Here is a 17,428-nt window from a genome sequence, read left to right on the forward strand (position 1 = left end):
TCATGTTGATCCTAAGACCTTGCAGTCACTTTAGGTATGAAATTGCTTCCAGTTTCATACTGAAGCCAAGCTAGGAGACCAGTTTTGAAATACAGAATAGGGTATGCACTTCCACTTGGGATTTATTTTACAGTGGGCTTGATGCTCAGCAAGAGCTGACTGCCCCTAAAGAGGGTCGTCCTATTTTTAGACATGTCACTTCCTGTGCAGTGTGTGTCAGTTCTCTGGAGCTGATCTTCTGTCAGATCAGCAAGCTCTCCAGTCCACCAGAATAAATAGTCCTGTTTTTTCCATCAGATGACTGAACTGATCTGACTGGAGGCAGGGGCAGGGGTGTGCAGCAGTGGGAGTGGGCTCGCCCCTTTCACTGCACTGTTCCAGCAGTGACTGCCCACCATTACTGGCTTATGGGATGTTTGGATCTCCCTGCATGAGGAATTATGGACAGTTTTGAGACAAAAATCTGAAGCTGAGCCAAAAACTGGGGTGATTGGAGGTCCTTCCCTCCCCCGAAAACATCTGTTCGATGATCTCCTGCTGTTCATGTTTGCTGAGCTGGGGACAGAGTCCGGCTGCTCTCTGCCTGTGGCTGTTTGCCTCCTGCCCAGGCGGTGGGGAGGAGAAGTCCCTGAGGCTCATTGCTGTGTCATCCCGGCCCTTGCCCTCCCGAGGGAGGGAGTGGATGTGCACGGGAGAGGTATGTCTGAGGTGCAGTGCCAGGAACTGCCAGCACTTGGATCTCTCTCAATGCCTGTTTTTGGCTAGTGGTTCTCCTAATTCCTTAAGCCTCTCTGCTGCTGAAACAAGTGGCTCCACACGTGTCTGCAGCTAGACCCTCTCTCCTGCCCAAACAGCACACGTGACAAACGAGCTGAGAAACCAGTCTGTGGTGAAACTAATTGGCAGAAGATGGAGTGGTTGACTTTAAGTTTGATCACTTCCTTGTTTCATTTTGGTGCATGTGAGCGCTGAAAGGGAGGGCACAGCATGAGGGAGAGGGAGTGAGAGCTTATTATACTAGCTTGGCATTCTGTGGCTTTAGGGTTCAAATGGATGAGTTCAACCATCTCAGCAGCTTACAGGCTGCTAAAACGTGTTGTTCCTCCTGGTCACATGTCATCCCTCACATCAATTCCAGAGGTTTTCCTCTGTTGTGCTTTCTACTTTTCGTGTTTTGGTATGTGATCTGATTGAGCTCACTGAACTGTCAGAAAACTGTATGTGGTGGTGATAGCCCTTTTTTTTCCTGGTGGTTTTTTTTTTTTGGTAGTTCATGGCACTGATTGGGTGGGTGAGGGTCCGGCCGAGCACTGGAGCTGGCATGGGGTATTGTACACAATTGCCCCCTTCAAACACAACAAACTGCTTTGTTGGTGCAATTTCTTTCTCATTTTACTTTGTAACATTGCATCAGTTTGATCCTATCTCTTCTTTTTATTCCTCAAATATTAGCAACCAATGAAGGATATTCTGCTTCCTGTGGCCCTTATTAAAACTCTTCAGAAGAATCCCTGGCACTTCCCCTTGGAGATTTAAGTGTTCTGGAAGCTCATGCCAGTGGCTTGTGCTTTGGCTGGTGACAGTACCCACTGGTTAATGAACTTGGGAACTGGCTTAGCTGGAACTCAGGCCAGCTTTTCCTGTTTTTCATCTGGGCATCTTTGTGCACCTTTCACAATTTGTTTATTAAATGGGAGCAGAATTATTTATCTTTTTACATCCGTCTTAGAGATTGTTATTCTGTGTTTGCATTTGCACCTGGTCCCTTCAGCAACACTGTGTTGGGGAATATTAGCAGTAGCTGGTGCTGTTATTGAGTTCCCGTGTGTTGCTTGAAGCTGATATTGAACAGAAAGGCAATCATGGTACATTTTCAAAGTTAGTGTGGTAGGGTTCTTTAATATGCTGCTGCCTAAAATTAAAAGGATTAATATGTGTATTGTGACATTGAATCTCTATTAGCACTTGAAATTCTCAGTCAAAAGTGTTTTTAATTAGTCTTTCAATCTTAAACATTCTATGCCAAGAGTGACTTGCGTAAGGTTTCATCCTTAAATTGTTTCTAGTTACCAAAGCACAGAAAACTCGTCTTCCTTTACGCTCCCCTGAAATGGCTTTGCTGGATGTTGGGCCCAGCATAAAAATTAAATTCCCACTGCACTACTTGCAGTTTCACTCTGAAGGACTGTCTGGGGAAAGGCAGGAATGAAAGTGGTCTTTCAGCTACAAGTACAGTACTTCAGCAAAATCAAATTTAGCTGTCCTGTGAGGTCAATGGGGGCTTTGTATGTCGAAAGCAAGTGCTTCTGTATTGTGGGGAATGCAATCAACAGCTGAAATAAGCTTAATTGCAGGTTGAAGCTGAAAAAGGTACTATCAGATTTTGTCTTCTTGCCTGTACGTCTTCCTTATCATATATCTTGAACATCTTCTCATCCTAAGAGTCACTTATTGCTGTGAGCAGAAGACTTGTTTCTGTGTTACTGTTGGCTTTGCAACCCAGAGGTTTGCTCTTGGTATCAATTTCATATGTTTTGGGGAAATAAAAACAAAATGCAGTGGGATGTGGGTGTGAGAGGAGATGAGGAGATTTGTCTGGAAACAAAATAATGGGAAAGTTGTTTGTATTTGAAGCCAAATGCATCTTATGTAAAAGGAAATCTTTTTTTACCCTGGTGCTTCTTAATGTGGTTTAATCTAGTTTTATAACGTGGCAATTGGTGAAGTATTCAACTATCTTGAAACCACTTTCCCTCTGTTTTGTTTTTCTTTTCTTTTGAAACGTATACTGATGTTACTTGAAAGATTGATTTCGGGTTTTTTTCAGTGATATTGCTCATTTTTGGTTTGACTTAAAGAGTTAAAATCACACATGCTTCAGCTTAATTTTTAATCAGGAAATATAAAATTACTGACCCAAGTCGATCTTGAATGAAATAATTGATACCTTAATATACATAGTTTCTTAATGAGAAACTGTTTTTTCTTTCAAAACTGATTTAAAAGACAATTGTATATTTATAGAGTGGGGCAAAAAATGGAAAATTAATTTCATCTCACCAAGTGACAGATGTCAAAACTGATTTACAAGTTAGATCACTTGATAATAATTAGGAGGCTCAGAATACTGATGAAAATGGTCATTTGCTCTAGTTTTCTTGTAAATATCTGTAAACCTTCTTAATACAAGCCAGGGACAGAAACATATAAATTATACAGTTGAAGATTAAATCTAAGGATGTTAAATATCATGGCAACTCATATATCTCTAGGTTTTCACACAAACTTGATAAATAGGTATGTGTACCTGGTCTCATTTTTTTGACTGAAAGGGTGATTATTATTTTTTTTTGCGTGTGAAAAATCATAACACGGGGTTTGTGGTAAGAAGTCATGTTGTCTTTCACTAATGACGCAGTGACTAAACAGTGACGTGTGAGTTCATGTGACTGCTGATAATTATAATTATTATGCAGTAAGCAAGCCTGTGTTACCATGCTGGTCTCTCATTTTACAGTTCTCATGCACAGTATTAGGTGTTCAGGTTTCAAGGAGAATTCAGCCTGAGTTGTCTCCCTCACCTATCTCCCCTTACCTGACTGACAGATGCAGTGATGCTTCCAATATTTGCTAAAACAAATTTTCTTTGTGGGTATATATTGAACATAAATTGGTGGGGCTGGGAGGGTCTGAATGTGTGGGTCATGCAAAGCCCACAGATGACTGTATTTGTGGTACTGGGCAGACTTTATGGACTTCTTGGGAAAGGGCACTGAGTTACCCACAAGGCATTTATTCTGGAAGATCTTTTTGCTGAGCTATGGGAAACTTCAGATTTTCAAATGTCAACTGTAAAAGAAAGGTTTTCTCAGGCCTCTAAATACCGGGTTGTATGTATCAATTTCAGGTTTATAGAAGAAGGGAAAATGGCTCAAGAAACGAACCGTAGCCAAGTGCCTATGCTTTGTTCCACTGGCTGCGGATTTTACGGGAATCCTCGCACAAATGGCATGTGTTCAGTGTGCTACAAAGAACATCTTCAAAGGCAGAACAGTAATGGTAGAATTAGCCCTCCTGGTAAGTAACACCGACATATGTGTGTTTGAGCAGCTCAGACTGACACAGTGGACAGCAGCTTCCTGCTCATGTCCAACTACTAGATGTTAGGAGCAGTAAGATGCTTGAGTAAAATGGTTTGCACTCCCTCATGGAATGAGCCCGGATGAAATGCTCATAATATGATTGTGCTGCGATTAATCTGCTCAGAAGTAGACTCCTGATACCTTTGGTAGTCATTTGAGGGTTTCCAATTTGAAGATCTAAAAATGCAGAAAAAATACCAACATATTTTTCCTGAAATTACTGACAGTAGAGGTAAGATTTACCTTGGGGTATGTTTGTGAAAAGCATTTAAAATACAGGTATTTAATCTCTGCAGCCTCACGCTGAAGGATTAACCTGTAGACACTTGATAGTTTCTCCTTATCTTCAGATATTTTTTGTTCTTTTTAGCCCAGCGCCCTCTGTACTATCCTTTCCTTCAACTTGACCTTTTAAATTGAAGAAAAAGCTTCCATTGAAATCTGGGGATCTAAGTTCTACAACTTCAAAATGGATCTGAATTTGGCATTAGGATGCTATGTTAGTGTTTCTCACAGATCCATCTTGGTTTTTCAAACAAATCCCAAGCTTCTTATGTCAGAATACTGCAGCTTATGCTGAGAAAGCTGTTTGTCGATGCTTTAATTAGCAAAAAATAGTAACTATTTCAAATCTCCAGCTTCAAAATTCTCCGCAGTGTAAGTTCTGGGGGCCTGGGGCTGGAATGAGATGGAGATATGGCCAAACATAATTACTTTTTTGTAAAGTTACGTTTCATTATGATATAGGCAGAGATTCAATTACTTTCCTGGCTGGTGTCATAGGGGTCAAAGAGTAATTGCAGTGTGTAACTTTTGTAATCCCAGGAAGTAGTGTAACACATTCTGCATTGGTCCGTGTCTTCCAGCAGCCTCTGTCAGTAGTATAACCGAGTCCTTACCGGTTCAGTGCACAGAAGGCAGCACCCAGGAAACTCAGTCCACTTTAGATTCTACATCGACTCCATCTATGCAGCCAAGGTAAGGTGTCTTTATGTAAAGATCTGTGTCAAGATGGTGAAATGAAGTGTACTGATCCTGCATAGTTTAAATGCTGGGACCTGAATTAGGGGAAGGTGTAAGATCTAACTGCTGACTTTAAAGCATGGGATCTCATGGTGAATACTAGCAGATCTCTCAGCTTCATCTTGCATTCAAATGGAAATTCGTCTTTAGAATTTAGCCTCAAATAGGAGCATTGCCAGCTTCATGCTGTTCTGAGGAGATTTGACTGGCTAGTCTTCTGATTCCACAACTTGCAGTTGTACGTTTACCAGAGGAGAGCTCTTTTCACCTTAGAAATTTGAGGGGTTTGTAAAATGGCAGAGAACTGCTTACTAGAGCTTTCATAAATAAATGTGTGATAATGTGTTAAGAGCCAGTTGTTTCACAAAGATTGGAGAGTACTAGGACAGGGGAAGGATATGTGAATCTTGGTACATGTTGTGCTACTGAACTGATTTCTTATTAAACAAGTAATTTCCATCTGGATTATTCAAGGATACATAATGTCCTCTTGCAAACTGCTCAGACTTACTAAGTGTTCTCCATTTGTAAAAGCTAAATGTTTGTATTTGGTGGCTGCATTTCAGTTCGGAATGACACAACCAGCAGCAACTCAAGTGCTTTGGAAATTTTTTGAGTGAAAAGTGTTAGTGTGTTACACTATGGAAGCTAACTTGCAGAAATACTCATTCCAACTTTTTTTTTAAAAAAATCAGAATGTAGTAAAACACAGGTTGAGGGTGATTTCATCAGTTATTGCTGGCTGGTTCTGCTCAGACTGTGTTTTCTGCTCGCTAGCTTTTTATAGGACGTGTTATCTCGTGCTTGGATCCTGCATATGAACCGAGAGCTAGGTGCCATGCTTGAGGCTATATTTAGTCTTTCCATTCTGAGACTTCTAGTTGGGATAGAAAATATATATCTTACCCTGAAACAACTCTTCTGGTGTGTGTAATAAAAAGAAAAGTCATCCAGGTCAGTGCACAGATCTGAACCAATTACAGTGCCTTGGCTTTGTTCTCATACAACTTCTGTAGAATCATGAAAGAGAATAAAAGCACCTCATTGATCACTGGCTTGATTGCAGGAGAAATAAGTGGATGGTTGCTCTTGGACTTGTACTTCAAAAGAATTGGTGTCACTTATTTGGCTTTTTCTCTAAAATAAAAAGTAGGAATTCAACTTCAGTCTCTGGGAATACCTCAGACTTACAATACTCTGAGGACACATACAGTAAATTGACAGTGTAACCAAAGCTGCAGTTGAAGACCTTTGTGCAGTTCTTGGCAGTTAAAATTGCAACTCGAGTACTCTGGTTGTGCCGTGGACCTCTGCTGGGAGAGTGTCATGGTCTGCTGGCTCATGGGCTGCTGAATAATCCAATTGTTTGACTTCAAAGTGAATCCCTAAGTGGAAAGGAAGAAACAAATAATGTGAATGAGGTAGGGCTACCTCCTGCTTGGGACTTCAGGTCTGCCTTGTCCTGGATGAGCAGCTTGGCTGGGAGCGACTGCTGGTATTGAATTGGTTTCTTGTATATCTGTTCAGGGTGTTCATCTGTGAGTTTTCAGTCAGGCTGTGATTTAGCTGTGTGACTGACAGGGTGTGGAAGTTTGGCCAGCACTGCTTTATGCTGTGAAAATCTAAGGGGTTCTGTGTGCAGGTGCAGCTGCTTTATTGCTGGAAACATAGACATGCTGCAATCTTCTCATTCCTATCACTAGAACACCAAAAGTAGCTCCTCTACAATTATCTTGCTGACTTATGTTATAAAAATCCTTGCTTATTGAATGTTGCATTGTTACTTTTGTGTAAAAAAAAGTACATGGTATGCCAAACTACCCAAAATATTTCCCTTTTTATAGTTGAACTGGTTTATTGCATTCAGTATGAATGCAAAAAATGTTTACCTTTTTTGTCAGTTCAGGTTGTGGTGTTTTTAAATCATTTTAAAAACAACTTCAGAGTGAGAAGTTCTGGCATGCTTTTTCATCAGGAGGTGCTCTAATGTATCCCTTTCAGGAAAAGAACGTGGAAATGCATCATAAAAGTTGTAACTGTCTTCTTTTGCCCCCAGCCCTGTGTCAAGTCAGTCACTTTTAACAGAATCTGTAGCATCATCCCAACCGGATAGTACGACTGTGGACAAAACAGTACCTGAGACAGAAGAATTGCAAGGTTGGTGCCTAGTTTTCAGAGGGAGAACTTAGGAATAATGTTTTTAAACTTTGACTGTTCTTAATATATTCCTGTTCAAGAGATGGCTGGTTCTCAAACCCAAATGTTCTGTGAAATCAGAAGGCAAAATAAGGATAAACTTTCTTTTCTTAAAAGGCAAGTCAAGCTGAAAACTGTTATGTTTCACTGGTGATGTCAGTATCTGCCATAACAAGTGTGTTAATTGGTGTTGGAAATGCACATTGTAAATCAACATTTTTTTTCTGTCTTTATGCCACAGCTATTACATGTAAGTAGAGTTTTGAGTATCTGCTACCTCTCAGAGGAACCATTTGCAGCAGATACCACAGAGGTTTATGAGCATATTTGTGATAGAGGGTGTTATGACATAACCATTGCAAAAACAGCTTTAATATCTTTTAGAAACAGGAAACACCTACAAAAGAACCTTACACCTATGAACTGTAGTGGTGTAATATTTTGACCTACCAAAATTCATTTTATCAAATATAAAATTACCAAACCACAGACTATGCTTGGTCGAAGGAAGATGGCTGAGTGGGTTGTTTTAACTATATTGGCCTAAAATCCTTATTGCTGGTACAGTGTAAAGGTTTTGTTTTTTTTACTTTCTTTCTGTGTGCAAGCTTTCAGAGCTTAAGACTAAAAATTTTTAATAATATTTTTTCGGAAATGCGAAAATGCCAGATAATATACAAAATGTGCTCAGATTTGTAACCTGTAGACATTATAAAAAGTATTTAAAGGTAAGTCACTAAGTATTCTGCCTTTACTTCTGCTGACACAGTTAAGGCTTTAGTGGGTGAAGTCACGTTTCTGTCTAAACATAAGAGTTTGGATTTTCTACAGATACAACTTGTAATTCCACTTAAAGATACTAAATATTAGTACTTTCAGTGTACCTCTGGTATCAAAGTTTTGCTTCTCAGATTTCTAAACCTGACCTGTCCCTTTTTGTGGGGTGGAATGTGAGAGTCATTAGTCAGCTACTGTGCTGGGTAAGGCCACGTCCTTGGTCACACAAACAGTGACTGTAAACCTTAGGAGAAAAGTTTTTATGCTATTACTATTTTTACTAATCTTTGAGATGGTTCTCAAGGTTCACTTCTTACTCATTTGGATAAATTTGTGCTCCTTTTAATTCTCCACCTTTAAAGCTCATTCTTCTTAGTAGAAGGTAAGATAGGTTTTTCAACTTAAAGCTTTTAATTGGGGGGCATATCTTCATTTTTTTACAGTATGTGTTTCAAGGATCAACCTATATCAGGTGTTTAGATTACTCAGCTGAGTCCTGTGTCCTTTTCTTTGTACCCTGGTTTCTAAACTAAGAATACCACCGCCATGTAGTTGCAGTTCTAAATTACAGTCCCTATTTATAACTCACTGTGGCAGGGTCAACCTTATTTCCTTAGGAGTTTTTTCTGTGCTATCCCTTAACTGAAAATTATAGGAAATGTAGTGTTTCCAGGTTTAAATATTTTGATTTGAAAATGTAAGTTGGGAAAGAAAGCAGCTTAGAATGGATGCTAAGAGGATTTCATTGAATTGGTGTCACAGTTGTACATCCTAAAGTTTCTTTTATTTTCCCCACATTTGAATTTCAGGCTGCTGTCAAGAATATAATACAAATGTGTGAATCAAAGTTCTTTTAGTATTGCCTGACTTTCTAGCATTAAAAAAAAAATTAGAAAATCACAACAATGTGGTAATTGGTCCCAGACTGAAGAGCATCTAATGCTACTTCTGTTGATTTAGGGTAGGAAAAGGAGAAATTATGTCTGCTCTAATGACTTGTTCAGTATTTATTCTGCTAAAATCTTGCCTTGTGGGAATGTCTGTTTTGGGGCAAATTGTACTATGCTACTTGTGTAAGGTCATGTATTGTATTTCGTTGAGTTCCCCGTAACTTGCCATTAAAACAAAAATTACCAGGCTACAACAGCATTGAAAGAAAGATTGGGTGAACAATTAAGCTTTCTTAGATTACTATTATTACTTTTCTAAAGCAGACAGATAAATGGGACTTGTGCTGTGTGCACACAGTCCTTGCTGTTTGCAGACAAGCTAAAACCATGAGGGGATAAAAATCCCAAAGAGCAGTTCAGATGTTTTTCTTTGTTCAATTTATGCATTGCAAAAGAATAGAGGAAAAACTATAGAATATAAGTCTAGGCTTTACAATTAGTGTTTCTGTGGTGATACTTGTAGATATGCAACACTGCAAAAAGCCCAGATGCTCTTAGATAGTAGTACTAGACTTTTTTTTTAAACTTTAATGTTCTTAAATACCATGAAGATACCATTAAAGATGACCTAAAATGAAACTCATTAAGTACAATCCAGCTTTTCTAGAAGCTGTCTTCTATTCTGAGCATCTCTCCAACTCATTTTAGATTGCCTCCTGGGCTGTTGTACCTTTTGCTTAACATTACAGCCCTGTTAGGATTAGCCAGTCAGGATTCCTGATTTGTTAGCCAGAGGATTAACCAGGCTGCCTCCCAGCAAGCCTGCAAGCGGGTAAAGAGGCACTTCCCTTCCCTGGGCTTAATGAGTTTAAAACCATCCAGGTTAGGATTCATGCCTTGTATTTCAGGCAGGTTTTCAAAGGTAAATGAAACTTGTCGTGGAAGGCAGGAGCACTCCAGCACATACTTTATGGAGCTCTTAAAGCTGAAGAACATAGGGCTAAAAGTATAAATTGAACTAACAGATGGGCTCTCGGCCTGTTTGGGGCTGAAAACTTGTGAAAGCCAAACCAGCCCCTCTGATTTTCAAACTTATTGTGAGTTGGAGAGGAGCATGTATTGTTAGCATTGCAAAATGCCATCACTCATGTAGTGTGGTGTGGTTACTACTTTGAACAGAGTACAAACTTAGATTTGAATAACTGGGCACATCTAGGTTTTAGTGAGGTAAACCAGTTTAATTCAGTCATTGATGACTGAGTTTAAAAAATTGATACTAAAACAATTAAGCTGCTGCAGCATTTTGTGTGGAGGTAACCTGGACCAAAGGTGAATGCAGTTGAACTAAAGGCTTTAGTTTCAGTGGACCTCATCAGGGCTGGTTCAGTAGGCAGTATGGGAAAGGAATTGATGGATACTTGAGATTTTTGTGATAGTACCAGGGAGGTAGAGTATGACTATGATATAACTGTATAAAATAATATAGGATATCCCGATATACTGGATGAATGCTCCAGGGAGAGAGGAAACATTCAACAGAAAGATTTAAAGCTAAATTTTGTAGATGAGTGTGCTCTTACTTAATTTGCCTCTTCCTAACATTGAAATAGTGTATTTTAGGCTGATTAGTTGAGTTTAGTGTTAAAATGTTAGGAAGTAGTGATCTGCTAAGGATTAACTTCATATTTCATTCGTCTGGTGGAGTGGGGATTCTTCTTCCTAGGTCATCTAATCAGGTGCTCTTAAGAATTAAATGTAGCTTTTTATTCTCTTCCTGTGGGAATGAGGAACCTTTTTCTTTAAGAGGCTCTGCCTAGTTATGCAGGGGTGATAAATGTAAAACATCCAGAGAGAGAAGAGAACAGATGAGGTGTCAGGAGTCTTGCTGAACACAGAGGGAGCCGAGTTGTGCCTTCAGGGATTTGCAAGGGCTGGAGTGAGCTCTGTCTTGCGGGTGCTGTTTTTGTGGTCAGCCAGAGCACACTGAAGGTCAGGCAGGGTTGGCACAAACAAAGAAGCAGGAAAAGCTTCTACCTTTAGGAGGAAATCCAGACTCTGCTTGTTTTGATCAGCTAAGAACGTGTTCTGTAAATCAGGGAACTTTTAGCGGCCAACTCAACTTGTCAGCTCCAGAAAAATGAGTGTGTGTTCATGCCTTACTCCCTTTTGGTTTGGCACCCTGTACTGGTGCTGCCAGTGCTTCTGTGCTCTGGCTAAAGGCAGAGCTGGGGCTGGGGAAGGGAGGACTTTTGTTCAAGGAAAGCAGGCAGCAGCATCCTGGAATCCAGATGAAGTCCAGCAGCTGGGAGTGGCTGCAACATGTTTCCTACAAACTCCAAGCTGCTGGGCAGTCTTGTATTTTACCTACCTTTGTTCTGTTGTGGTCATAACAGCTAGCTTATAGATTGAGCACTGAACCACTGGCACTTGGTCATCTAAGGGTGTCTTAGTGTTTGGGATATTCGTGATTGTCATCCAGGATTTTGAGTCAAATCTCTGGCTTCTGTGCAAATTGAGACCTAAAATTTATGGTTACTACAGCAGATACAAAGTGAGTGACTTGTGGCACAGTAGAAGAATCTTCCCACTCAGTTCTACACTGAGCAGCAGCTCTTAAATATTTTTAAACCTTTTTAATGTGAGAGCCATACGCACAAAGAAAATGTAAGTATGTATGAGAGCCTTGTTATGCAGGGAAGAGTGCCAGTTCTCCCTAAATTTAGCAAATAGTTACAGAGGCTTTTAGTGAAACTTATATTGAGGTAACTGGATTTTGCTACAACAGGAAATGCAAGCTTGAGAGTCTTAGCTGCTAGAGGCTAATTCATGGCATGAGGCTGACTTAATGAATTAATAAACACTGCAGTGTCTGTTTCATATAAAGCTGCAGAAGTTCATTTGAGTAAGTCTTGCCCCTTCTGGTACTTACCTCTCCTATTTTAGTCCTTGCTGCTTTTGATTCTTATCTCGAAAACCTTTGGATGTTATCTGTCCGCTCAGGAGTGTGCCCTTTACAGCCTTTTAAAACCATTGAAGCTTTTTTGCCAACTATCAATTGTTAGAAATTTCAGGACAAAGAAGAGCTCTTCTTGTAACATACATAGTGATTTAAAAGGATTTAATAAACCATGTGTAATAGTATCTTTGCTAGATGAACTTGTGGAATATACTGTCCCCTCAGGCAAAGTCTTTGCTGGTGATCAGGTATCTTGCTACCCATTGATGTTGCTTAGTACAGACTATAATGTTTTGATACATAGACAAAATGGTAAGTGCCCTTTCCTTTAAAAATAAAAAATCATCAGAATAGCAGCACAGGAAAAACCCCACTGGAATTGTCATGCAGAAGAGCTGTCGACTGTCGTAGAACTAGCACAGAACTGCATCTGACAGTCTCTGCTGAACAAAAGTCCAGCTGCACAGAGATGCCTGCAGCTTTTTCTCTGACAAATGTCTGAGCTTACTGTTGTGTTCCTTTCCTCACAGCACTGGTTCTAGCTCTGCTTCCATTGACATTTCTCCCAGCTGGAGCTTGCTTTTGTTCTTTGCTGCAAATACTCCTAACTTCTGTGTGCCTTACTCACTGGAGACTTGTTCTGCTGTGGTCTCATTAGGCAGAGGTTGGCTCTTAGCCCTTCTTGAAATGAAGTTGGGGGTTTTGGTTTCTATTTCTGTTTTGTAATGTAAGGAATGTGCAAATACTTGAGGAAAAGCAGCCAACTTCTATTTTTACCTGGGTCAGGCAAATACTACCATTACTTGTTTGTATTCTCCCATACAGCCTATAACCTGTTTCTTTTAGATGTGAGAGAACATTAAAGTAGGTTGAAAGTGGCCTTAGCAAAAGCATCTTTAAAATTAGGTGTTCACCTGCTTCCTTCTGTGTTTCAGGACAGTGTAGTTCCTCCCTGTAAGTCTGTGTATCCAGAGCTGATGTTTCTCACCCCAGGTAGTGACTAACTTCTGTGTAGGCTTTTTCCAGGTGTGCAAGAGCAGCAGCATCACAGTGGTAGATATTGTTCTGAAACACTACATTCTGTGTGGTCTCAGTGTTGCAGCCTTCAGCAAAAATAGTGTTGATTCAGGATTTGAAAGAGGGTGTTTGGCTCAACCAATCCTGTTGCATACAGTGCTTCTTACAAGCAGATTGTGGGAACTGGGCTGGTAAGCTGTGGGGAAACACTGGGGTGTTGGATTTTCGTCCCATATCTGAATCTTACTCTTAAACCTAATGTTTAATTACTCTGAGTTTTTTATGGTATTGTATTGTGAACTTTATGTGAGCATTTAGTGAATCCTCCCCTTAAATTATGTTGACGGTCTAGAAGGAGGGAGTTGCAGTCACTGCTGAGACACCATTACACTTCAGGTGTGGAAGCTGCAGAAAAATGGCTAATTGTACATCATGAACTTTAAATTATTGTAGGACTTAGAGGAGGGGAGAGACAGACTTTTTTTTCCACTGTTCTTATTAACTTCTTTAATGTCAGCTTCAGTGTCAGAGAATGCAGAGCCTACACCTGAAGAACAAGACAAGTCGCTTGACAAACCAAAACAGAAAAAGAATCGTTGTTTCATGTGCAGGAAGAAGGTTGGACTTACTGGTAAGAAATACTGATTTCAGTTTTCTGAGATTTGTTGTTCAAAGCCTTGGACTTTTGAAATGTTCTCTTAAAGGGAAGATGGGGCATGGTCGTCTCGATGTTGATTTGAGATAACACTTAGTCAAAGATGGTTTCTGCTGACTCTTGCTAGATTAGTTATTCATGTATTATTTTGTTTTTCAGCCTCCTGTCTTTAAGTGAAGTTCATAATTCCAAATACTTCCCTTAGGAACTCTGCTTAGCTGAGGAATTGGATGATAGTTTGCTACCCTTCACTAACCAGCTTTGCAGTGGTCAAGTGAAAGGGCCTGAGAACTTGAGTTCTGCAGGGTGAAGGTTCATAAACAAAGAAAAGAGCAGAAGGTGTCTAGGAATATGTTCTATGCTAGTGTATCGCATGATAGGAAGGAATGGTCAAATCAAATCTTCCTGTGATCACTTAAAAATGTATTATTTGTGATTCTTATGCTTTCTGCAGCAGAGGCTCTTTGGCTGATTGACACTGGTGACTGAGATTTATTGCTAGTGAGTGAATACATTCAGGATTTAAAACAAGCCAGTGTAATTAAGAATGTTGAAATGTCTAAGCTGCTGTTTCTGTCCACAGGGTTCGAATGTCGGTGTGGGAACGTTTACTGTGGAATGCACCGTTACTCAGATGTACACAGTTGCTCTTACAATTACAAAGCTGATGCTGCTGAGAAGATCAGAAAAGAGAATCCTGTAGTTGTTGGGGAAAAGATCCAGAAGATCTGAACTGCTGCTTCTGCTGGAATACAAAAATCCTTTGACCATCTGCAGATTAAATTGACTTGAGCTTTTTTCCTTAGTCATCAGGAACGTAGAGCAGTGTATCTTGCCTAGACCTTTTAATCATGCATGTCATCAGATGAATAGATTTTTTTGTTTTCATTTTTTTTTTTGTTTTGAAAATGACTCTGAACATTATTTTCATTGCAGTTTTCTGTGGCTGAAGACTTAAGTAAACTTTACAAATATTATCCTTTAAGATCATTTTAATTTTAGTTGAGTGCAGAGGGCTTTTATAACAAACGTGGAGAAAATATTGGAGGGCTGTGCTTTTCCAGGATAAAACATGCATGCGTTAACTTTGCAGTTTATTTTCTTGTTGTATATAGCTTTTCTCTGCAGCACAATTTCCTTTTTTTTTTTTTTTTGATAATGCCTTGTATGGCACAACTAGTTATCAGTAACTGAATGTATTTTAATCATTATGGCTGCTTCTGGTTTTTTTTCCCATTAACGAGAGGTTATACATGTTCGCATATTAGCTTGTTTGCACCCTCTACCTATTTATGTATGAATCATTTGTAATGAGAGTGTGTGCTGAGATTGTGTGGGGGATTTTTTGTTGTTTTCTTTTTTTTTTTAATTGGGGTTTGTTTTTGTGTGTGTGGGGGGAAGGCTGTATGCACTTCATTGACTGCAGTTTTCATTGGGATTTCATCCATCAGTTTGTCTGTACACAAATATGAAGAATGATCTGAAGTACCTGTGCTGTATTTATGTTTATCCACGTCTTAACTTTGATTAAATAAAATTTAAAAAAATCTGAGCCCCTGTGGCTGTCACTGGCATATATAACTTGGATTTCTCTTGCTTTCTTTTAATGGGGACCTTCCACTGGTGATTTCTTTACTTACAGTGTATTTATTCACAGCAATCATGTCTATCCCAATGCCAGCTAACTTTTGATTTATTTTTTTTTTAACCTTTTCACTGGTAACTATCAGACACCAGTTTCCAGAAGCTATTTACTTTGTGTGTTGCTTCTGCCCGGGGAGTGCTTCCCATGCAGTGTGTCACTCATGTGCAGGAGTTTGGGTCATTTGTGACAATGTACTTGAGCTGGGGCAGACCTGCAGGTAAAACTGATGTGATCAGTGGAGATGTGGAGCAGCCATGTGTGTGATTCTGGTTCTAGGAAATGGAACCGTGGGGTTTGGGATCCACTATCTGACAGACAGCACTGCAGGAGGAATTGTTCTTTTATTGTCTTGTGAAGGTGCTCAGTAAGTGTCTTTCTTCAGGTGTCATGAGATTAAAGTCTGTGCCTCAACCCTTCAACCCCCCTGGTCTTCTCCATAACTTTGAGGTGGTTTCTGTAGCGCCATGGAAACTTCAGCCAGTGTTGCTTATCACCAAACCTAACACCACACTAAAGTAGCACCAACTTCCCTCCAAATGGTACTAATCTGCAGTTGAAATTTCACTGGCTGACTTGCTGTTGCTTTGAAGCATTTGTGAAATAAATGTAATTGCATAGCTTTATTTAAAACATTAAATTTTTAATCAAAGCTGGCTCCATCCTTTAAAATTCAGAATGCTTTCTAGAAGCTATGGCTGGCAATTAGTAGATAAAGCACTACATTTGGGATATAAACTGTGCAGCAGAAGGAGCTTTCTCTGGTAGCTATAGAAAGTAATCTGCAGGACCCAATAATAAAAGAAGTAGCTTGTGCTTGCAAAAATGTTGTAACCATAATCTTATGAGCACATGGGTTTTATAAAGGAAGGAATAAATAACTCTGACTGGCAAGTTTCAGTAATGGCCTGCCTTATCAGGGGTCAGAGATCCTGTATTTCCTCAGATCACTTCCTCTTGCACAGCACAGACCGTGGAAGAGCAGCAGCGTCATCTTTGACGGGTGTTTGTTTGGTTTCCTCTTTGCTGCTACTTCCCTATTCTCTAATCCACTTTGATTTCTCCCTCTTCCCCTTTTCTGGTCTCTCCCTTTTCCTGAGTGTGTCCTTTTCTCTCTCCTATGCACCCTCCCCACCAATCTGCCTTGGGCATGACTGATACTTCTGGACCATGCGGAGTGGAGACACCAGAGATTTCACGATGAGGGGAAAGCGAGTGATGTTTGTATTTTCTGATGTCTGAGAGACTGAAAAAAGAAATGATACAACAAAAGTGACTGCCTTTGGAATTCACACACTACCTTTACCACCACCTGTTAAAAAGCAACAATCTCTGGCTCCTGATCACAGTGTAGGAAATGCAGCTGTGCTCCCAGGATCCTTTCCTGGCAGTGCCCACAGTGAGGCAGGTCTGCATTGGGCTGTTCTGCTTCCACACCTGTCCTTCTCCAGGCCATCTAACGAACCTCCTTTGGCCTGGCTCGTGCAGGTCTCTCAGAGTTAAGAATATGGAAAGAGTATATGCTCCCGATGCATGGACTTGCATTTGGACTGGAAATCCACCTTTCCCTGACACCTGAGAATTGTGTGTCATGTTTGTTTGCCTTGGCATTGGCTCTGTGTTATCCTGGTGGCTGATCTGCTTTTCATTCTGTATTTTGTGTCATCAGCTCGAGGTTAGCAGGTTAACATTTTAATTAACACCAGCATATTCACAGCACTACAAAATGCTTGAGTAAATGTCTTCTCACATTGGACAGGGTGTTTTGGAACACGCTTTCAATGTGGTTTTGCTTTGTTTTTGGAATAAGCAGGTTCTATAACCCAAATCCTCCAATGTTGCTATGAAACATTTTCACTGTGCTTAAAACAATTCCAACAGCCAGTGAAACGGAGTTGTACCTTAGGTACAGGAACTTTACAAGAACTTCTCCACAAGTTTGTGCTATGCATTGTATTATTTAAAGAAGTACCCCCTTTAAACAGCACCTTGTGAGCCACTAATAAGTGGCTATCCCAGGTGGGCTGTCATGGATGCTGTTGTATCATCTTGCACAAATCTCTGGCTGTAAAACTTGATGCATTTCTTCTGATGACTGCCAAAAAAAAAAAATTGAGCAGGAAACCAATT

The 17,428-nt window shown here is 40.0% G+C and overlaps 1 protein-coding gene across 5 annotated transcripts in view; it reads left to right on the plus strand.

The window, feature by feature from the left end:
* The window catches only part of ZFAND6 (zinc finger AN1-type containing 6), a 36,387-nt gene extending 21,153 nt beyond the window's left edge, over positions 1 to 15,234 (plus strand). For 4 of the 5 annotated variants that reach the window (XM_027746165.2, XM_027746164.2, XM_039381715.1 and 1 more), the window contains 5 exons: positions 3,908 to 4,077; positions 5,009 to 5,120; positions 7,222 to 7,322; positions 13,519 to 13,632; positions 14,240 to 15,234. In XM_027746165.2, coding sequence (XP_027601966.1) covers positions 3,927 to 4,077; positions 5,009 to 5,120; positions 7,222 to 7,322; positions 13,519 to 13,632; positions 14,240 to 14,388 — 627 coding nt within the window. In that variant the 5' untranslated portion in view covers positions 3,908 to 3,926 and the 3' untranslated portion in view covers positions 14,389 to 15,234. The remainder of the gene's footprint in view (positions 1 to 3,907; positions 4,078 to 5,008; positions 5,121 to 7,221; positions 7,323 to 13,518; positions 13,633 to 14,239) is intronic. The other variant, XM_027746163.2, reaches the window with a different exon arrangement.
* Positions 15,235 to 17,428: the final 2,194 nt, after the last annotated feature.

This window comes from Pipra filicauda, unplaced genomic scaffold (genome assembly GCF_003945595.2).
Source record: "Pipra filicauda isolate LSUMZ 115617 unplaced genomic scaffold, ASM394559v2 scaffold238_size1193820_pilon, whole genome shotgun sequence".
NCBI lineage: Eukaryota > Metazoa > Chordata > Aves > Passeriformes > Pipridae > Pipra > Pipra filicauda.